The 24135-nt window shown below is 39.2% G+C and overlaps 1 protein-coding gene across 1 annotated transcript in view; it reads right to left on the bottom strand.

The window, feature by feature from the left end:
• gabbr2 (gamma-aminobutyric acid (GABA) B receptor, 2) overlaps nucleotides 1–24135 on the bottom strand; it is a 181354-nt gene that overhangs the window by 53648 nt on the left and 103571 nt on the right. Inside the window, exons 4-8 of the mRNA XM_026929439.3 lie at nucleotides 15119–15220; nucleotides 9607–9672; nucleotides 9175–9363; nucleotides 8251–8493; nucleotides 3802–3862 (exon numbers count right to left, since the gene is read on the bottom strand). Coding sequence (XP_026785240.2) covers nucleotides 3802–3862; nucleotides 8251–8493; nucleotides 9175–9363; nucleotides 9607–9672; nucleotides 15119–15220 — 661 coding nt within the window. The remainder of the gene's footprint in view (nucleotides 1–3801; nucleotides 3863–8250; nucleotides 8494–9174; nucleotides 9364–9606; nucleotides 9673–15118; nucleotides 15221–24135) is intronic.

The following is a 24135-nucleotide window of genomic DNA, read 5'->3' as shown; positions in this document are numbered from 1 at the left end:
TTCATCTCATGTGTTCATGGGTTTTCCTAGAATTGAATTAGTTGAATAAGTACCTTGTAATTTTGTTAATGAAACTGAAATTGTGTCCTCTTTCATGTGTGTTAATGTGACTGAATATAAAAATTTGTCAATTTAAAAAATAATATAAATGACAGAATGGAAACTGTTTTCCTCTTTACTTGAATGCCCTTTTTCTCCCTGCTCCATGTGTGGAAAGGTGGCTGAGGCTGATTGCAGCTGTCTGTGCTAGTTATGGCCTGCTGAACATCCAGCCATGCAGGCCAGCTCTCTCTGAGCCACAGCTGAAATACCATTAGAGGCCACAAGATCACTGCTAACTGCACCCAACCTTAGCCAAGCCCCCAACTCACCACCTCTATCTATCTATCTATCTATCTATCTATTTATTTCTGAGCCCAGATTAGCAGTCACTTCCAGCACCCTTAACTTAGTCTTCAGAAGAGCTTTTTGTCTCGGGTGTTTACATTGAGGTGACAATTCAGTGGCCAAACTGGACTAATGGGTTCATGCATGCATGGCTTGTTTAATGGCTTCTTCTAAGCTAACAGCTTTCATCAGGTGAAGGCTATTGCTACAGTCACTGAGCATTAGTTATATTTTGACATATGTAATTAGAGTAAAATAAAGTGTTAAGTAAAAACTTATGATTAGTGCTTGTCATAGTTTTGGAAACTATGCTCAATATTTCAAAATGATGAATTCTTATTTTATGCACATACAGTGACTGAATAAATGGTAAAACTTCAGCAGCGTAACACACTCCAAGGAAAATGCTTTCTACCCTCTTCAGCATACATGAGCACACAGGTGGCTAATGATTGGCTAGAATCGCTGGGACCTGAATACATCCTTGAGTTTGCACTGTAAATGGAGCTATTTCTTATAATTCAGAGCCATAAGTTCTCTTTTTATGTCTTCTGTTGAGACACTGTAACACCTCCATTAATAAAATAAGAATATAAAACAAAGCACGAATAAGGTGTACACTTCTTAGCTATGAAACAATGTCTAATATGTGACCCACTATACTGTAGTGTTATTTAATAAACAGTTGAAAGGTAATATCAATGGCCTCAAAGCCAGTTAGAACCTGAGGCCTAGTTCTGTCTGAGTTACTTATGTTCTCCTTGTGTCTGCATGGGTGTCCTCCCACTTCCCAAAAACATGCAGGTAGGAGGATTGGTGACTCTAAATCGCCCATAGGTGTGAATAAGTGTGTGAATGTGGGTATACGTAGTGCATGGTCCCATTCCAGGTGTATTCCCACCTCACTCTCAGTGTTCCCAGAATCTAGATCTAAATTTTATGGAACATGACTCATTTGATATAGTGATAAACTTAGAATGTGTCCTTGCGACTTCTGCTTCATATCAGTTGAGCATAATTAATGAAATTGCAGTGATTCTGTGTCTAAAACAATTTAGACAGAACATATGCTGGGCTTTATTGCAAGGTCATCATTACCATACCTAGTTTATATATTTCTCCCCCACCTTGTCCAGATGGAGTTGACAAAAAGGGATATGAGACATGGGCTCAGAGACGTATGGCAGCACTGAGCAGAGGCTCAACATGCCTTTAAATATACGAGCTGGGTAATTAACATGCAGCGAATGTGGAGAGAGGTGGGGGACAGAAATGCAGGATCGAATACGAAGAAGAAGGACAGAAAGAGAGACAGGAAACAGAAAGAGGATAAATTGGTCAAAATGAAAAGAAAATAGAGTGGAAGTTTATTATGAGAAGAAATAATACATTTGTTTCAAAAAATATAGACATGACTCTGTTTACTTGGTGTGTGTTTTATGGGTGTATGTGTGTGAGAGACAAGAGCGAGATAGAAAGCGCTGCCATGGGGCAACGTGCCACTCTTGTGATTGTTCTAGTGGTGCAACAGCACGTTTTCTCCAATGCGCTTTTCTCCACTTATCCATGGCTGTCAGTTGTCATCACAAACAGCAGCCAGTTCACAGCTTAATAGGTTTCCCTGTCCTTGTGCTTTAAACATTCTCTCTCCCTCACACACACACACACACACACACACGTGTGATGACGTAACGTGCTATAGGGGACACCGCTGCAGCTCTGCACAGAGGTAGATAAGACTGAAATGTTGGCTGTGGGTTATGACAAGGGAATCCCCACTCAGAGATTAAATCCTCCACCAAGATCTAATCTTATCTAACTAAACCTCACACAGGCCTCCAGAAACATGTTGGGTTAGAGGCATTGTATGGGAATTCATAGCAAGATTGCCCAAATGCACGCAGCAGACAAATGCATTGCCATGATTATGTCGGTGTTTAAAATATTACAGCATGAGCACACAGCTGAGGACCGTATTTAATCAAGGCCTTCAAATTACAGTTTGACAAACACTTTGTGGATTGGAATAATAATGATAAAATACAAGCAGAATTCATTTAAAAAAGTTTAAAAATACCACTGAACATTGTAGTGAAACAAGCGCTCTATATTTCCAGAAGTTCTACTTTAGACATTGGTCAAAATATAAAACATTTTTTAAAGGGGGATTTGGGTTTAAATGACACATGAGTTGGGAATATTTGAATACTTATTTTGGCTTAGCTAGCAAGGATTTCCCCAAATGTCACCAGTCCCTGGACCCACTGATGCATTCAGACTTACATGTATCACTTTTTCTATTTTTTATTGGATTTACTGAATAATAGTAGTTATTGGATAATACACTTTAAGATTTGTAATTAGATAATAAATGTAGTCCTAAACAGGTAAAATTGTTGTAGTCTTGAACAGGTAAAACTGAAGATACAAATACTCTTACTCTGGCATGCTTAGTAGCTACATCAGTAGCTAGCCACCTTACTCATGTAAAAACCTAATTAATGTGACATTAGATAATTAGGCATTAAATCTATCAGCGACATTATAAACTCCAGTTTTTTTTTATCATTTTGTCACCATATTATACAGTAACTAATAGGAATTATTCAGGAATTACAGTGAAACGAATAGGAAAAGTGTAATGAATGTCTGGACCTGGCGACAGGTCTTAGAAGGTCATCACACCTGTTTCAAAAAGACCAGAAGAATCTGATGTAGTGTTTGCTTTTATTGTATGTTCAACCAATCCCCTTCTCTACTCTCCAGAGTTCAGTTTCACTGGCCGGCTGTACACTGCTCCTTCCATTTATCAGTCTAACCTAACAATTGTGAAGGACTCAAATCTAAACCTTTCAAACACGCCATGCTTAGACTCTGGTTCCCAAACAGGATCCTGTGCCATCTGTATGTACTCTCTAGTTTGCAGTCCTGTTTTTTTTTTTTTTGTATGTGTGCTCTCAACTTTATCAGTTGCAGGTTCTATAGTTGGGCCATGTTTTGGGGTTTGTGATCAGGACTGTTGAATCTGAGTTTGCCTTTAATAAAATCTTGCATATGTATTCTACCAGCATTGTTATTTCTAAACATTATTGATAGTAGACACAGGTGATATCACATAAAGACATTAACCAAGAAGAAAGGAGGGATATATCAGCTTTACATTTACTCATTTGGCTTTTATCTGAAGCGACTTACAATCGAGCTGAGCAGATGAAGCTTATTGGTCTTGCTCAAGGGCAGCCTGGCAATGCTAGGATTTAGACTAACAGCTTTACGATCAGTATCCCAAAGCCTTAATCACTAGCCCACTACTGCCCTACACTGCCCTACAGGGAGGGGGCTTACAGGATAATTTTGTAAGCCAGAGAGTGACATCCCAATTCTAATCGATCTCTGACTGCAGATTGCACTTACCTTGAAACTGTGTGAATTTAATGGTTCCCATGCGCTCTCCATTCCTGAACATCACCTGACCCTGTGAAAACACACACAATCTTCAGATAAACTTCACATAAAACCATTGACAGCTACTTGGGCAAGGATTCAGTAAGTCATTCTCATGTTTATGGCTAGCCTTATTAAGAGTAATGTTCGGCTTTACTGCAGCAGCCTTGACTCTTGGCACAGGGACACCATGGTCCATGGTTCTGGGCTCATTTATTAAATTAGAGGTCGGTAAATTGATCCTTTTATAGAGGCAAACACGATTAATACTGGCAAAATTGATTGGTTAAATATTATCAGAGCATGCTGAGGTCCCTAAGGAGGTCCAGTTCATGTTGACCAGTTGACAAGCCTGTTAATGAGGCTGTGAACTCTTGTGAGAATCCAAAGGCGAATACAATGTGCCACCAAAGTCATACTTGATTGCTGGGTGACAAAAGGCTAAAATGGATAATAGGATCTGAGAACCAGTATAACACACAACCTATTGAACATTATGAATTAATGGCTGTTTGACAGGTCACTGTGGATGACTGATCAGATAAAAGAAAAAAAAAAAAAACAGATACTGTAATAAGGGAGACCATTATCTATGAAACCTCAACATTGTTTCAAAACATTGTCTTGTGCTCATTATCTGTTAAGTGCTGAGCAAAGGCCGTGTGCCAACTGAGTTTGGCTAATGAGGCATTCGGCTGGATTTGGGTTCAGTGGCACCCAGCATTACCGCGGCGATGATTAGAAGTCTGTTAGTTAGTACCCAGGGAAGGGACTGAAAGCCCATCTAATCTCTAAAGACGTTCTGCTTTGAAGTGCAGAGGAGGTGGAGTCCCTTCATCATGTTCAACTTTATTTTTGAAGCTCTGTTTCATAAATGTTTGCATTACACTTAATTCTCGGATCATCTGTGTAAATGCCATGTAGTATAAATACCACAGTAGTAGCTATAAAACTGAGCTTCCTCATTCGTATGTCATCTATATCTAATGATTAACTCAACTTAAACTAATGCTACATTTGTATATATTGACAAACATGAGCATCGCTGAAAAGCTCTGGTATAATCAAGAACAATCCTTAATAGTGTCCTGTGTAATTAGTGCATGCATGTACACTATATGGCTAACAGTTTGTGGACACCTGACCATCACACCCATATGTGGATCTTCCCCAAACTGTTGCCACAAAGTTAGAAGCACACAATTGTATAGGATATCTTTGTATGCTGTAGCATTATAATTTCTCCCACTGGAACCAAGGGTCTCAAACATGTTTCAGCATGACAGTGCCCCTGTGCACAAAGTGAGGTCCATGAAGACATGGTTTGCTGAGGTTGGAGTGGAGGAACTCAAGTGACCTGCACAGAGCCTTGACCTCGATCCCACTGAACATCTTTGGGCTGAACTGGAATGCCAACTGCACCCCAGGCCTCCTTGCCTGATATCAATAATGGTCTTGTGGCTAAATGGGCAAATCCCCACAGCCACGTTTCAGAATCTAGTGGAAAGACTTCCCAGAAGAGTGGTGGCTGGTATAACAGAAAAAGGGGACTAAATCTGGAATGGGATTTTCCAAAAGCACATATGGTGTGATGATCAGGTGTCCACAAACCTTTGCTCATATAGTGTACATCTCTCTGTGTTGAATGTACAGTATGTATGTGTGTTCCAATATACTTGTGATCCTTCTGCACCAAACTGATATGTGCTGAACTTGTTTCTCAAACAAAGTGACCTTATTATTTTTACTTCTCTTGCATATATTATATATTTCCCTTATTTATTTGCTGATTGCAAAACAGAAATGGACCTCCATAGCTGCCTACAAATGACCCAACTATCAGTTTTCCAAAAAGCATGGACTCTAAGATAGAGGCAGCCTTCATAATGTGTGTGTGTGTGTGTGTGTGTGGGAGGTAGGGGGTGTGTAAATGCTGTGCAGGTGTGAAAGTGTAATCGAGGCACTATTCCCTCTCTTTTAGTTGTGAGGAAGAGCGGGACCAAAGCTTATGAAGAGCTGTGTCAGCTGACTCATGATGCCTCTATAAGCCTGGTGTACGCCAGTGACCTTAGGTCAGAATGCCTTTTGTAATAGTTGACTATGCTTTTTTGTAATATTTGACTAAGTTCTCCTCATATTCTGGCAGCTTCAATAAATTAAAATATCTGCTCAGAGGAAAAACTCCAGTCTCTGTGGTGCCCCAGGCTCTATAAATGGTAGAAAAAACAAATGATGTGGACCATAAACTGTCATGGATTCCCCCCGTCGCATCACTAGTCCTATCTTTGCCTCGGTCCTGTCATTGATTTGTTACCCTATTGTGTCCACCTGTTTTGTTTTAGTTCTTGATTAGGTTGTCTATGTATACCATGCTGTTTCTTCATTTCATCACAAAGTCTTATCCTGCTTGATGTCTATAAATGCAAGCCTTAGTTCTGTGTTCCATGTTTCCTGATTTTGACGCTGTCCTGTTTGTCTCTCAGATTATCCTATTTTGTTGCTGTCTGCTCTTTGACCCATGCTGTGTACTATGACTATGATTATTGTATTCACCCAAAATAAAAGACATACCCAGTTTACACATTTGTGTCCTTTCTCATTCAAACAAACATTAAAGAAACACCCAAAGTATATGGTTTCCGTGGTAGTTCCTGGTCATGTTTAGTTGTGAAGAGTACCAGACTCTTGAGCAACAATTCTGGCTAACAAGACTAAGCTTTTGCCAACTTGTGCCAAATTCACTGACTATACCATTAAGCAAAGTGATTTCAGGAACTGGACATTTTTTATTTGACGTTTAGAACTGTTGTAAATTTACAACCTGGACAATAGGAAACAAATGAGTTTGAGGTTCAGCTTCAAAGCAGGAAAAGCTGTAGCTGGCTCTGATCCAGTCAAAAGTTCAGCAGCGGTCTAGCCCTCCATCTCTCATTAGAGTGATCTGTACTCCCCAGAGGCTTCACTGAGCTAATGTTTTACTTCCTGAAGTGTGCTGCCGCTCGATCAATAGCCCTGCTCAATGGTTTCAGACTCTGACAAAGAAAGTCCAGAAGCCAGAGTTTAGAGCATCAAGGGACTTGGAGTGCAGGGAACACTCAACAGTAATAAGAAATTTTATAGGTGCTGCATGGGCTTAGGAAAATGTCCTTTGAGAGAATAACTATAACCTTGAGTTTAAAAAAAAACTTGCAAAACTGCAGACTGCATAAGTCTGGCAGTTATATTGGGGAAAATGTATAGCTGACATTTCAGTGCTTATTCTGCAAATTGATCAGCATGGTCATATTTTGTGGAAAAAGCTCTCTCTGTGGGAATTACCACACCAAACTAGCATTCTCCTGTAAAATACCCCACACAGCATTTCTCTATATACTATCTTGTTTTGCTGTTCTGCTTACACTGCTGCTCTCTTTCTTCCTAGAGAGCTGTTTGTTTTACTGCAGTGATTTTCCCTCCATTATTGTGCAGTGCTGAGGAGGGAGGCTGTGTTCTCAGGGCCCAGGGTAGGTGCTGTCAAGCTGAGTGTCTACCACACTTCACCAGCGGGACAATGATAGATGTGAAATAACCTCTGGCTAAGACCTAAGAGGGCTCAAAACAACTAATCTCGATTTACACTATATTAGCTCTCATGCTTTGCTCTTTGCTACTGCAACAGCTGTATTCACCAGCTTTACATTTGCTGTCAAGCCTGTTTCTTTCCTTTAGCTCTCTTTCTCTTTTTTGCATCCAGCAGCATCCTATCGCTCCAGCCACACACACACACACACACACACACACACAAAGCATGTCTGCAGGCACGATGCTCCCTGCATACCAAATCTGTATAGCTCTCTCTGGCTCTCACCTCTCTGCAAGCTGCCTGTTTTTTTTTTTTTTTTTTTTTTTTTTCTATTAGATTTTCTGTTTGCTCCTGGTCTCCCATGCCAGGTACTGATCTCTTACACCACCCCCAAACCACTGCCTTTCCTCAACCCTGTCTACACTTACTAATATCTCACTCATGCATGTCAACAGCACCAATCATAAAATGGCTTTTATAATACTTATGCCTGAGGAAATGTCGCTTGACATCTCAGCAAAAACAGCATGCATAGATCTTGCTAGTTGCCCATAAAGTCAGTGCTTTTTCAGTAATGGCCTCCAGAGATGCCAAGAATTTGACTCTTTACACAGGCTCATTGCCCTCAAGTGCGACAGATTTTTAAAGGATACTTAGAACATATACAATGTGAGGCCTGTATATGGAGGAATTGTTTCTCCAAGCTTCATTGAAGATCAGTGTTGTTTTTCCTAACACATATCCATTCATGAATTTCGATGAGGCGTCACAAGGAACATCACAGTTCATTAGAGATCTGGCTGTCAGCCTGCATTTCACACTTGCACTGAAAAGATGACAGAGGAACAGAGACTCACCGTCACTCCGAAGAAGTTGGTTTCGTTCATCACATCCAGCACTAACTTTCCCACCTCCTGGTCATCCATGGTCATGTTATGGTAAATGTCATGCCTCTGCTTCTGACGGAGCAGCTCCATAACACGGCTTAGTGTCTTAGCAATCACCCAGATACCGTCGTAGGCAAAACCGTGAAATTTGCTGGCCTCCACTCCTTTTTGCTCCCGCTCTCTGCTGTACTCCCGCTCATACTCTTGGGGTGTCTGAACATGCAATAAAGCAAACAAAGCCATCTTAGGGATTTCTGCTGATTAGCAAACATTTCTATAGGCAGAGGTAAATACAAACAATAAATGCTTTGATACAGTCAGCTATTATAAGGAAAAGTGTATAATTAACTATTAATTGACATTGAGTACAAATGATCTGGACTATAATTATTTAGTCACTGGAATTACAAGGTATTACCAAGGTTTTATTGGTTAAAATCACAGACATATCAGAGAACTTTATAAATCCAAAGCCTAGAATCAGGTCAAAACATATAATGTAACATATACACTGTATGGCCCAAAGACTGTTTACACCTCCACTCTTCTGGGAAGGCTTTCCACTACATTTTGGCTGTGAGGATTTGCTTATCCACAGGCGCATTATTAAGTTCAGACATTTGATGTTCCAATTCATCCCTAAGGGGTCGAGTGGGGATGAGGTAAGGGCTCTGTGCAGGCTACTCGAGTTCTTCCATACCACCCTTGGCAAACCAGTGTCTTTATGTCACTCGCTTTGTGCATTGTACTCTATTTTAAGAATACGGTAGATTCTAATTTTACTTTTATAAGTGACATTGTTGTTGACCAAACAATAGCCCAATGGACATATGGATGGAAGGATGACTGGAGAACTGAGGTTTATTGAAATCATGTAAAATTCTACACACTCACCCTTCCAGAGATTCCTTTAATCCGTTTGGCACTGAGAGGCTCGAAGTCCACACTTATGTACCCCTCCATAGCAGTAAGCAGTTTCTTGGTGGTGCAGTTGGTAGAGTTGGCCTGTTCCCACCAATTGCCTTGGTACCATCCTGGAATGATCCACTGATACTTACTGCCATACATGTTCAGGTTATATGCCTACAAGGCACAAAGATCCAGAAGGGATTTGTGGCATTGATTCATTGCACACTCACTTCCTACTCCAATCAAGGCACAGAAGCAAACATATTGATAATGTACTTTCTAAGGATAACAATTGCTTAGTAAAGTTACACGTGTTTTCAATATAATGCATTTTAACCATGTATTTCATTAAAATACATTTATGACCTCAAAACTAAAGGTTTGATCTCAGTGACAACTATTTAAAAAAATACTCACACAACAGAAGACTTTAGAGGCCAAGTTCTCATCAAACTGACCAATGATGATCCTCACATCATTGTCCTGTAAGCATAGTAAGCAAATATTAGACAAAAGTTCATTCAAAGATCATTCATTCATTCATTCGTTTTCAGTAAGCACTTTATCCTTGGTCATGGTGGATCTGGAGCCTGTCCTGGAAACACTGGGCAGGCCGGAATAAACCCTGGATGGGATGCCACTCTATTACAGGGCACCATACACACATTAACACATTCATTCACACCTATGGGCAATTTAGCATAGCCAATCCACCTATCATTATGTTTTTGGGAGGTGGGAGGAAACCAGAGAACCTGGGGTAAACCCATACAGACACAGGGAGAACATGAGGAACTCCTCACAGACAGTAGCTCAGGATTGAACCTAGTTCACTCATTCACTTTCAATAATCATGTTATCATGGTCAGGGAAGTGGTGGATCCAGAGCCTATCCTGGGAACACTGTTAGTCTAGAAAATACCCTGTATTAGATGCGAGTCCATCAGAGGGTATCATGCACACACTCATTCACAACTAGGACCAATTTATTGTAGCCAATCCATCTACTGGCATGTGCTAGGGAGGTAGGAAGGAACCGGACAACCGAGAGGAAACCCATACAAACACAGGGAGAACATGTAACTTCACCCAGAGAGTAACCCAGGCTCAGGAACAAACCAGGGAACCTGGAGCATTGCCATGCTCTGTGCAGCCGTGCTGCCCATGGCACCCAGTTATACAAATCTGCTAAAATTGAAAAATGAGGAATTTTTGTCCACTACATATGCTTAAGTACGTCTCTGCATTCTGGGAAATCATATCCCATTCCCAAAACAGCACAGGATAATTGGAGAATAATATAGCAGCTGTCAGAAGGAAGAAGAGTTGTGTGTATTAAGCTTGGCTGGGCAGGGCTATATTATACCGAGTGACTGCATCTGTTACAGCACAGACATTAATGTCAGTACTAAGAATTGTTTGATACCCAAAAAGGCCAGAGCGCTGCTCTCTATCAGCAGCCTAAATACACGCTGCCTGATTGAGTCTGTAAATAATTCAGCTCACTCTGCAGCATTGTGTTTCCACCTCGTCCAGTTCCGCATCACAAAAGATCAATCTTTCAGCAGCTCGGTACACTGAGACAGTGTAGACTGCAGGCACTAGACTCAATACACTGAGGCACTGCAGACTGCAGGCTCTAGACTGCACCTCCACACATGGCACACTCATACACCAGGAGACAACACTGTTTGGGATGGTGTGCTGGACAGTGCAAACATGCATGATAATTATGTTTAAAAATACTAAGTTTGACATAGATGTACGATATTAAACACAAATGAGAAGACTGATCCTGGCTGATCTATTCTTAAATTACCACTGTTATAGATGTTTCAGGAGAATATATGTTATTTATAACATATCCTTATCATTTATCAGTTATAACATTTATATAACATTTATAACATGTCTGCAAAAAAAACATAACAGCCAGGCTATGGGCCACACTGAGTTGGCAATTCTCAAAAGATAAGATGATAGATAGCGATCTCAAATATTCATAAATGTGATGTTAGTAAGGAGAATGACAAAAGAATAGAGCCAAATTATAACGGAAGGTTCTTCTCTCTTATGCCTTTCATGTGAAGATGAAGTCACATGACTGAATAAAAACACACCACAAGATTTGAAATAACCCTTATATACTGTATATCCTGCAGCATTACTTTATATAAGAATTATGTTTTATGAAGGCCTAGTGTAGGGACTCAAATAAATTCAAATAAATTGTTACCAACCACCTATAACATACATGACCTAAATAATATTGTGATGTCAAATAAATCCACAAAACATACATCATGGAATTTGTTGTTCCATTCTGATCCAGAAAGCTTTTACATCTTTCCAAAACCACAAGACACCCAGTCAATAAATGTGCACTAATGAGCAGCTTACATTCGCACCAATTTAAAGCCTATGGCACTTTTCCTGCCAGCACCCACAGCCTCAGAACAATCCAGTAAATTCATCATTGAAGAAGTATGCATGGTGTGTGGTCTAACAATCTTCTATATTCTTCCACACAGCCTCAGTAAGTGCCTTCAAAAATGCCTGGCTCCCCTCAATATCTCCACAGCACTTCACAACAGCCAGAGAGCATGCTGGGATATTGTAGCTTTTGTAAGGAACAATCCTGCTTTCCTTTTCAGGCTCTTCCGCATGCCTCAGTCAGTGGAAACTGCTGCTCAGCCCCTCCAGTGAGGTCTTTTAACCTGTGAAAATGCTTCCAACCATCCAGGAGTTCTGAGACAGTCAAATAAAGGCTGCATCGATGCCCGTGAGGCAAACTGTTCACACTGTTTGTGATATTCAACAAGCCAAAATGAATGCTAAATAAGCCAAAGTGTCTTTCGTTCTCTGAATACACCATTAAACTCTATTAGCTGTAGTACTATTATGGCTGGATCTGTACAGCAGTGGACAAATTACTAGCCCGGGTACAAGCAGTTTACGTATACAAGGTATCTATTTTTCATTCACAGTTGCCTCACAGCCAAGCAGGTTCAGTACTTTGTTGCTATAACGGTCACAAACATTTTTTTACTTCACTCGTCCAACAACCTGAGAAAGGAAGATACTCTACTTCTTACTGGCTTTTGTTTGTTTCAATGGGCATCAAGACGCAATGTGCAATGGCTAATGTTGCTGCATCATAGCTCCAGGGTCCCCAGTTCGATCCAGAGCTTGGGTTACTGTCTGTGTGGTGTTTAAATGGTGTGAATGAGTGTGTCTGTCCCTGCCAGGGTGTATTCCCACTTCACGGCTAGTATTCCCGTGATAGGTTCCAGATCCACCACAACTCTGACCAGGATAAGGTGCTTACAAAGACTGAATGATGATGATGCTCCAATTGGTTTATATATTTCTCAAACTGCCTCAATATGGTGGCGTGTGCTGCTTTTTTTGAAGCCTGCCACCTGCTGAACTATGCATGTGCACCGATGACATGGTCGAGGAACTGTTACTAGGCATCTTAATTAGTATGAACAGATGCTAGACATCAGGATGTGGAAACCGTGTCAATTGAGCAAAATACAGTGCAGTGCAGAACAAAAATGGTAGCGCAACACACATTTGCCTCACATTTAAATACTTCATCAAGTGAAAATGAAGACACTAGCCAGACTCAAATAATGTATTTTGTGTTACACCACAGCCCATAGCCAAAATGTTAGCTAAAGACTTTTTGCCTTTTTGGCGACGGGGCAAACATGATGTGTTTCATCACCAGAGACATTATCAGGAGATGACTACAGCTTTGAGTTAAATGACAATAATTGCTGCTTTTTAGCCTAGTTAATTAGACTTCTGGGCAAGCAGAACACAGGACTAAGGAGCACATTGGAGCTCTCACTAGCCCAGTGGGCTAGTTAATGAATTTATGATTTGTCCATCGTTGCTGTGCATGAGTCACTGTGAGTGAGGATATTTTACCCTCTGAGAGATGATGTCAAGAGGTGAAATATATGGGCCTTGTAAGGAAATGTTTCTGTGATGTTATTTGGGAGCTTGAGACCACAGAGATACAATACTGGTTTAGTAATACGAGTTGAAATGTTTACACAGTAAGAGCGAGAAATGCTGAAGGGAAATGACTCTTTGAAAACAGTTTGTTAAGGCATTAACAGGAGTTATATGTGTTGTAGTAGAAGGGAGCAGGGGAAATAGCTGAGTTCAGAGAAATCCAATGGCTGCAGATCTGGGTGGACATATATATAGATAGATAAACAGATAAAAAGATAAATTTTCTTAGCAAAGAAAATACTACACTTTGTTTTCACTGCCTATCAAAGTGAAGCACACAAATGATTTCTTAAGCATCAAATTACTGCAGCCAATTAAACAGGCTGCCAGCAACAATTCATGGATAACTCAACCACAAAGATAATGGCTTCAAAGTGCTTCAGCTCAACTAAACATATGGGGCAGTAACAAGAAAGTTCTTAAAATGTCAAGAAAACTGCCAGAATTCCACTGGGATTAGAGAACTGTAACAAAAAACACACTGGGGGCTGAACATTGCAGAAGCATTGCAACATAAGCAAAAACACATTATTCAAAATATCGGTACAATAATAATTTAATTAATTGAAACCAATCAATTATAATCCAAAACTACAGACTGGAATTTAGTGTACATAATTTCATAATTCAAACCTTTTTTAATAGTTCATGCATGCTTTTGTTTACTTCTGTATCCATCAATGTAATGTTTGACAGAAGTGAAATGGAATGCATTAACCCCTTGCTACCATGTATTACGCTGTAACTACAGGGAATAGGAAAGGTAAATCTGAACCCACTAACAGGTAAAATACAATACATAAGAATTCAATTTGGCCTTCAATTCAATTCAGTTTGAATCATTCCGCAACCCAGTACACATGGGATATAATACATTTTACACATACTATTTGTAATGTATATAACTGCATATAAAAAACATAATGAGTATAGATTCTTCCATACTTTCATACTACTTGACATAATTAAGCAGTTCAAATCCTACCATGCTCTGTGGCATGTATAAAATGCTGAGCAGGCCCAGATGACCTCGATTTTATAGATAGCAAGAGGTAAAGCTCTAAATGACTTTGAAAGAGGGTTCATTATTGGTGAATAAATGGCAGAAGATGCAGTCCCAAAGACTGCTCAACTATCTCATTGTTTCAATAGGAACAGTGGCATGTGCACTTACATCTATGGGACCTAGTTCTTCAGGTGACAGAAGATGTAAATACGGGATGTGAGCAGACTGCCAGCAAGAACAACTACATTGAGAGGGATATTATAATAGTGTTGCTTTCATTACGAAGACAAATGCAAATTTCGGAGTTCAGTGGAGCAAGAAACACAGGCATTGGTATACAGAGACGTGGAAAAAAGTGATATGGTCAGTGAGTCATCCTTCACCATATTCTCAACAAGTGGGCGAGTGCATCTGTGGCATACACCAAGAGAATAGTACAAGCCTGAATGCTAGAACCCTACAGTGAGGGGGTCTGATGGCCCATAAAGGGAAGGGTCACAGCAAATAAATCCAAAAGTATGCTGATTGATCAACTTCATCCTATGACAAAACATTTCTATCCTAATGGTAGTGGCCTCTTCAAGAATGACCCCACCCACTTCACATCCACAGTGTACTCACTGAATGGTTTAAAGTATTAAAATAATGTAAATCATATGTGATGGCCTTCATAATCAAAAGATCTTATCCAGTTGAACACATGTGGGTGATTTTGGACCGACATGTTAGATAGTGCTCACCACCACCATCATCAAAACAAAGGTTTCTGGTGGCTCCTGGTGGCCCAACACCTTATTAGAAATTTTATGTTGGCTTTTCCTTTAATTTTTCTATAGTGGAAAATGAGATGTAAAGTGTTTTTGGTTCAGAAATATATCATATATGCTGTCTTACCTTCAGTTTCTTCACATTAACACAGGGATCATTAGAAAAACTCTCAGTGTCTGCTATCTGGATATCTGCCTTCTCAAGCTCATTGGTCAAATCATTGCGCACCTGCGAGAGAGAGAGAGAGAGAGAGAGGGAGAGGGGAAGAGGGTGTTAGTAGATGAGGAATGGCATACAGTGAGCCAGCCAAAACCAATCTCCTTGATTTATGCCTCAGTTCACTCTAATCTCCGGTGGATCTGATACCAGAGACATGCTGTTCACATCCACGACAGCCTGAAGTCTGTGAGACCTGTTCTCTAGTGGTCTGCTGTTCCCCCACTGGGCTTTGGACACGACTGGGCTCTGCCTCCATCACCCCCCACAGCCATCAATTATGCCTGCCATTGAATATTTATGAAAAATGGACCAAAAGCAATACATATTGTTTTGTATATATCATGTAACCTTGAAAGTGCAAGCACAGTCATTTGCTATTTGTTGTGCTGTGATATATAACAAAGCTACCCAAGAAGCTCTTTTCAGAGCAGAAAACCAAGTGAGAGAAGCTCAAATCAACAGACATGCTCATGATAAATGGATCCCAAATATTGCTCTAATAGGCAACTTCACTCTGAACATCAGACATTGTGGAAGATTGAATTAAGATTGATCACTGGGCCTTGTTCTTCTTCTGCACTGGATAGCATCCATAACTTTTAGTACTTTCACAGACCACTAAAGTAGTAGAGAGAGAGCTTGAAGTAAAAGCATGCTAACTTGAAAGATGGATTGTGAAAGGTCCTTCTCAGGCTTGAACTAAAAAGAACCAGGGAAGCAGTAATTACAAGTTGGAGTTCATGCGCTGTCAGAAAAATGCTTCATGCTTCACCTGTCAGAGTCACATCTTGTCACACAGGGACAAACCGTCCACAATAATATACATATAAATTAAGCTAAAAGTCAGTAATAGGCTGTATAAACTGCTATAAACTGGCACTACAGTGTCTGGTAAGAGCTAAATGTGGCTATAAACCATTACGCATTTTGATAACACCGCTCAAAGAATACTAGGCATGTGTTTATGGGCTTATTACTGTATATTGTATATTACTGTATACTGTCAAGACAACCATCCATTCAGACCTTGTCATGAATAGATGTCATGATATATAGCAAATCAAAATGTATATGTATAAATAATTTGAAATACTAAAGTTAAACATGGACCGAATTCTCTGATAACATGTGCTCATAAAGCTGCAAAGCCTACTTAAGCCCTTCATGACATCTGACATAAGCATATTTAAACATTTATAAAAGCTTATTTCATCAGGTGCTAGCCTTCATATAGACTGGTTTTGCTACTTGCCAAGTTGATGTCCACTGATATGGATTACTTCTAATGCAGCGACCCCATAATGACAGGGTTATGAATGTGTTATGAAAGTTTCAAAGACAGAAGATTTTTGGATGTTACCACCTGATCAATTTTCCACTTATACATTTTTAGCAAGCTATCTCACATCACCATTATATGACATCACATAATGTCCTAACAAAGCCTGGGAAGTGTTATAACACAACCATATGTCATTAAAAAAACCATGTCAGTTAACTCAGGTGATATCTCAACTTGACATCATAAATGACAAAAGTCTAAGGCTACTAATGCCAGTTTATAATAAATCTTTTAAATCTAACAAATATTTATGTAGGTTTATGTTAGGGTTCATAAAGTGCTTATGTAATAGGTGTCATCCAGCTCTATGCACATCACATGGTTGGAATAAGCATTTACATATGTTTATGTAGGTTTATGTCAGTGGTCACAAAGAGTTAATATAGGTGTCATGTCATGCTATGTATACCCCCTGGTTGGAATAAGTTTTTACAAGTGTTTATGTAGATTTATGTCAGTTGTCATAAAAGGCTTATATAGATGCTACGTAGGCTTATCAACACTGTCCTTTATTGTCACTGAATAGTAATTTGTTACCTTTTCACAGACAGTGTTGGTGCTAAGATCAAGTCTGACACAGGTTCAGAAATATACACTCATGCGACTCTCAAAGTCTTTCTGTGAGTAATAATTAATGTCTTTCACACAGCTGCTTGAACTGTCTGCCAGATGATCCAGACTGTCCCACATTGTTCTGATGTAGAGAGCATATTGGCAGCCTAATGGACATCCAGATAAATCCTGAATATCCAGGTAATCCAGGCTGTAGTATGTGTACCAGTGTGAGTATGTGTATGTCAATGCAGGTGTGTGAGCACATCAATAAACAATAGCGGTTGTTTATGTGAGAGTTAAGGTGTGTGTGTGTGTGTGTGTGTGTGAGTTGCAGCAGCCAGGACCTTGAGGCCCCATAATGGTTTGCTCAAAGCAAAGAAGTGTGAGACAGTTGAGAGAAATTATCAGGTGAATGCTGAACGGCAAAAGGGCTCCAAAGGATTATGGGATTTGAGTCTAAAGCTGGGAGAGATGAGCGTGATGTGATGAAATTTATAATGCATTTAGGCAGTGACCTGTCAGGTGAACCCAGCCTAAAGAGAGTAAACAGGAAGCAGCATGACTCAGTACATGGAAGTGAGGCAAAGTGTTGGTATCAGCTAGTGCTACAGGCTAATTTACTATCAGCTACAACTGTTTATCACTTATATGCAATTAGATGAGCAAATTCAGCATAACACCAGAACAACCATTACGATCCAATTACAATACATTCCCTTTACATTCGTTCTCCTGTTATACTTTGAGAAGAGCCCAGCAATTCACCAGAAAGCCGAACAAGCCTGTTTGTCTCTCAGCACTTCTACTGAAGGGTCATGATAAATTACAGGGCAGGCTCTAGTGGGGCCTTGTTGTTTTAGTCTGTAGTTTTTCCCACCCTTTTGAAATGCACAGCGCTCCATCACATGTCCTCCAGCGATCTGCCGACTGCCCCCCAGCTCTGCCTCGCCTCCAGCTGATCTGTCCTCTATCCTGAGAGACTTGCACACAGAGGATGTTGAGACATCAGAAGGTATGTGTGTGTGTGCCAAGCAGGATCTGCCATCAGCCAGGAGGCCAGAAAGGGGATAGCAGATAAATAACCCTTCCAAATGTCACAAACATCTACACTGTTTACCATTTGTCACACACAGAAAGAAAGGGCCATGTGACATGTTTTCTCTTAATTTTTTTTAAAACTGTAATAACATTTTCAATAATCTAATTAATTTTCAAGAAGCTAATTACATAGTTGTGTGCTAAATGGTGCAGCAAGCGGGCTCGACCTTGAAAAAAGCATAATGTGTGTATCTAAGATGAGCTCATGCATGCTCATTTACAACTTTTTTGAGATTTTGGGCAATTTTCATCCTGCTATGCAGCTTGCTATCAAACAAACAAGCAAAAACAGTGTATTATGTAGTTCTCAGATAGTTTATAGATAAATCTTAGCTAGTTAAATCACCACCAAAGACGTAATGTAGCTAGCAAGTGTGTGTGCCACAATTTGACTTTAGCTATATATTTGTTTTGCTGAAATAATAAATGAATGATGATAAAACCTTAAAATTTATTTACAAGTGATAGGTCTGCTTGTCACTCACAGCACTATGGAATTGTGTGCCACAAGTTATTTTTGTCCTGCTGTATGAAAATCTACACAAATTCTTACCTTTTATAAAGGGATTCCTTTATTAAGTTTAGTAATATGTTACCTGGGTCACAATACTGACATAAAGCAGCTACATAAATGACAATGGGTTGCTATTTCCATTATGAAGAAGCAATTCATGTGTAAAACCTTTGTTTTTCAATCATTGGTAAGCAGCTATGGTGTAAGCAAGATAATACCCGCTGAAGTGTCTTGACACCAGAAAGTAATAGGATGCTTTTTGGCCTCCACTTCATCTGCTGTTTTCTGTCATTTGAGATGCTTCGTTGGGCATTATCTCTCAACTGTCATAAACAAGCTGTTTATAATGTGGTTAGCCTTATAATACATCTTTATACAACTCATAACCTTTTATGAAAATTGATGTATGTCAAGTGACATCCCTCATAAGGTCAGAGCAGTCAAGTATGTTTCATGACATCTGTAATAAAATGTATGCCATCCAGAGCACACTTAGCAAACATGGATCTGGCAGTGACATCAAAGATGATATCAATTTTTATGACAGTTACAGGTAATGGTAACATGACACGGTTATATGACTGGAAAGAAACTGTCATGAGAGTTACAAGTTATGGTAACATGACAATGCTATGGACCTACCATAAAACGTTTAATAAACCATATGCCAGCCAGAGCACATGTAGCCAAACTCATGTTATTGTTGATTATTTTCCTATAACAGCACACTAAGTCATGCTCTATTCCTAACATACGTATAGCACAATTTCTTTTTTTTTCACAATTTTCACATTTTCACAATTAAATAGAATTCACAGTCATACTATAACAGTCATGCTCTATATTTCAATGTTTTATACCTCATATTTAGGGGTACATCTTGTATGTATAAAAGAATAGCACAGCCAGAATCAAATTTATCACCAATAATAAGTGGACTGTTCCTTACAATTGCTTAATTTCAGTGAGCAAGATCACTGAATGACAAGATTTATCCCTTGTGCTTTGAACTGTCTCTCTGAAGCTGATTTATGCGCCTTTCAATAGATAACAGCAATTGTGCTACTCGAAAGGTTGTCATTTTGCCGTGACATGATGTTGAACGATCCCTCATACTGTCCAATATTTATGTTTGTGACCTCAGAATAAATGCCCATGGCTGGATTATGATTGTGATAGTAGGCATACGACTCATACATGATTAAGCATGCACAAATCCTTAATTAAGACCTGCAGCAATGGGGGAATGCCTAACATTTACTCAGTATCAATTCTGGCCTCATTTATATTCTGTTCACTTCATCTGCCAGTCTTGGTGAAAATCCCTCTTGCACAAAAACACACACACAAACACAAACACACATGGGCACACAGAGGCACAGAGAGAGGTAGTAAAAGCACTGGACCCACTACTCAGAGGAAGAGGAAACAATGTAAAAAATCATGTAGACAAGTGAGATCAATACAACCTGGTTTTGCTCTTCAGAAATCACAAGCACTCAGATCTAGACAAAGCATTACACTCATATCTTCACAGATACAAGATTTGCTAGATCGCAAAACAATCACAGAGTCCCAGCAGCTACTGGACTCATTGTTTGGATGAGTTGAGAGAGAAGGACGACTGCTTGACCTTTTTCTGTGTTTGATTTCATGTCAGAGTATTCCCACTGGCCAAACACACTCACGCTCATGTGGCTGTGGGAAGAACATGCTGAGCATGAGTCGAGTAAAAGACAAGTCTGGACCAGACAATGTGAAAGCACTGGGATTCCCCTGTTCTCCCAGAGGAGCGAACATGCCTTCTAAACAAAGAGATGGCCTAAGCACAAATGAACAGCAGGTGTGTATGTGCGTCTATTAGAGCTAAACGTCTATTTTTAGATTTAGTTTTAATGAGTCTTTCTGGTGAAACAGTCACAAATGAGTACAAATGAGTACAAAGGTGCAAAGCTACACACACGCCAATATAAGGGCAGCCCAAACGCTTCCATCAAAGCAGAAAGAGATGGATGACTTTTGCTTCGGTCATCTCCTCAGGGAATGCAATTAGCTTTGGTAAGCCTGGCTGCTGTGCTTGTGTTGTTTGAATGTTTAGTCAGTGATCAAACAAGGTGAATCTTTTACACACACCTACATACACACATCTCAAAATAAAGATCCATTACTGAAAGAACTGGAGTGTATCATATAAGGCCACTAATGGAGCACCTTGGTGTGAGAGAGACTATACCATAAAAGAAGCTCCTCTTTTACAAGAATACTTTTACATACTTAACCCATCCATTTTAATCCAACAGTGCATATAGTGAATGTACATCATGTGCATCATGATGGGCTGTTGCTACACAAAAATATTGTGGAGATTTACCAGCATTCCTATATGCTGTGCTAGACACAGTTCTGATTTACACTGAGAATTATGCAAAGTATACTCATGTACGTAATATGTGTGCTCTTCTGGGAAAACCTGTCGGATGTCATTGTGGCAAACAGCCACAAAAAAGACAGAAAATTGTGTTTTGGCCAAAATTGGGGTTTTCTGCCTATGACATACTTTGATATCTCAACTTTACCATAAAACCATAACCATATTTCTTCAAAACGGTGTGGAAGTTTCTGCAAAGATCATGTGCTAAGGAGCCAGTTTATCAAATGCAGTGGTAAGAACAGACAGTCTGTTTAAAGATTTCTAAAACCTTGCTAAGTGTAATTTCCTAAACAATTTCCCTCAGGGATCAATAAAGCACTTTTTTAACTTCTTAAGTTTTTACTTGTGGTTGCGATACCTGCAAAAGAAAAAACACATTTCAGTTCAGCAAAGCATGTAGTTTTCCAAACTATATAATAGAAAATGTCAATTTCACCATGTGAAGGATTTTCCCAGGCCACCACACACTGACAATATACTGTATGTCCGACTTCAACTGCCATATTGATCAAAAGGAGTTTAGAAATCTAAAGACTAAAGATCTTTTTCTAAGATATTGCTCTTCACCGATTAACATCACACATATTCTGCTGTGCATACTATCTTATTATATTATTATAAAGATGTAACAATACTAATTACAAAGTCACAATTTCATAAAAAGTCCATGAGCAGAGATAATGTTGGGCTTCACTCATCTGTGAATGTAACTGAGAATTTCAGTCCGGGTTTCTGTTTATGCATTCTTTAATACACCACATCACTCAGTTTGAGTAATGCGCAGTGAAGAGCAGGTTGTAATTCCCTCAGCATTATTATCACAAGTAGCTATTTTTAGGTAAGGTTACTGGTTAATGAATTACTAGGCCCTGGCTGATGGGGTTGATCGAGAATGATGAAATTCGCAGTGTGAAAAGGGGACAGAAAGAGAGAGAGAGGTAGAACTTTATCTTGCAGTACAGCAAGTACTTTAATATGGAGTAATTACATTAGTTTAAAAGCCTTGGGCAGATGTAAAGAAATTTTATAAAGCAAATATAAAAAATATACAGAGCAATAAACAGTAAAAAAAAACCAAAATATATATATATACTCATTTGTTTTTATATATATATATATATATATATATATATATATATATATATATATATATATATATTTGCCTTTAAAACTGCATCAATTCTCTCTCACTGTTGTACAGTTTTATAAGGAAATCAGCTAGTATGTTTTCCCAGCATCTTGGAGAACTTGCAATGTATCAGAAATTTCTAGCAATTGGCACATATTTACATGTTAATTACTAGGAAAATAAAATCCTACCAAAAATAACATCCTGCCAACAATAGCATCTGGATCCACCACCACCATACAGACAGACAATCACAATCATACCTAAGGTGTGATGCCTGATAAATAAATTTTATTGCACATTGTGGTCCTCGTCATCGAATCTGCTGCTAAATAAAAAATGCAGAGCGGGGTTTAATCTGTAAGACAGTATAGTGGAGTGTGTTCTTAATCCACTTATTGATAGACACTCAGGCACAACACTGCTGACAGCCTCCTGCAATGTGTCAGATACCAAACCCCAGTCGGGACAGGAGAGAAATCAGTTCACAAAAGAAACTCGTATTAAAGCAAAAACTCATGCATGCATACACACGAAACACAGCCAAATGTTAATAAATGTGAATATTTTGACAAAATTGCTCTAATGGGAGTAGTGACTGTTACCAGGATGTCTTGGTCTGAAAGAGCCTTCCTGTTATAAATAGGCACAACTTAACTCTACAACTTAATAATTTTAAAAAGTCATATATCATACATTTCATATGTCAAATCAAAGATAACATGCATTCATCTTGAGGTCATTTGCTCTTTGTGCTCAGGAAGCCCCAATTTTAGACTAAGCAGAGTGATGAAGCAATCATGAAGTGGCTTGTTTTGAACTCCACATAAGTACCATTTCATGCATTTTTATCCATCCTTGCTTTCTATTGATTTGATTGTAATGAACAATTCTAAACTCTCATGTCTGGTAAATGTAGATACCACATTTGTAAGAAATGTCCTCCTTCATTCTTATTTGCTACACATCAGAAGCCTGAGGGGGCTAAGGGCTGAAAACTCAGACTGGGCCTCTAGGGATCTTGATTTTTTAAGACTACACATTCAGGTTTTTCAAAACTGCAGGTTCTGCCCTTCAGTTATTTGGCTCTCCTCCGTCACTTGCCTCCTTGCCCACTGTCTCTCTCCTTGCCCACTGTCTGTTAATAGAGACATCTCTCTCTCCCTGGGAAAAATCCTAACATGGCCTGATTTTGGCATTTTCTAATACATATATACATACATACATACATACATACACACACACACACACACACACACACACACTATATATATATATATATATAGTTGTGACATGCTTTAGGGAGAAAAATCACATTTAAAGATTCTAATCTGACTTCACTGAAAGATGCCCCACTTACCTCGACTCTACACTTATAACGTAATCTACTTTATGGAAAAACAGCATTACTGCCAAACTGTGAAGAATTATAAGTTCATCGTCATCTCTTCACTCAGCTGATCTCTAGCCATGTTAACACTGGTGGAGAAATATTTGCTCATTAATTCAGTCAGTCCTGTTCTTTTGGCTAAATTTCTGGCTTTTAGGTCATTTAAACATTTTAAAACTTTGTCTGCTGTGAGTGGTTAATGCATTGGGCTACTGACCGTTAGGTTGTGAGTTCAAATCCCTGCAGTGCCAAACTGCTGGGCCTTTGAGCAAGGCCCTCAACTGCTGAGTTGTATAAATGAGATAAATGTAAAATGTCGCTTTAGATAAGGGTGTTTGCCAAATATCATAAATGTAAAATGTAAAGGCTTTTAGACATCTGACTATTTTTACCACCATGTTTGTTCCTCATTATCCAACATGATCTTTGTAGTAAGATAACCAAGGCAAGATTATGTATAGCTCC

The sequence above is a fragment of the Pangasianodon hypophthalmus genome, chromosome 23, assembly GCF_027358585.1.
Source record: "Pangasianodon hypophthalmus isolate fPanHyp1 chromosome 23, fPanHyp1.pri, whole genome shotgun sequence".
NCBI lineage: Eukaryota > Metazoa > Chordata > Actinopteri > Siluriformes > Pangasiidae > Pangasianodon > Pangasianodon hypophthalmus.
The sequence above is the reverse complement of the archived record's forward strand: the minus strand, read 5'-3'. Positions and strand labels throughout refer to the sequence as shown.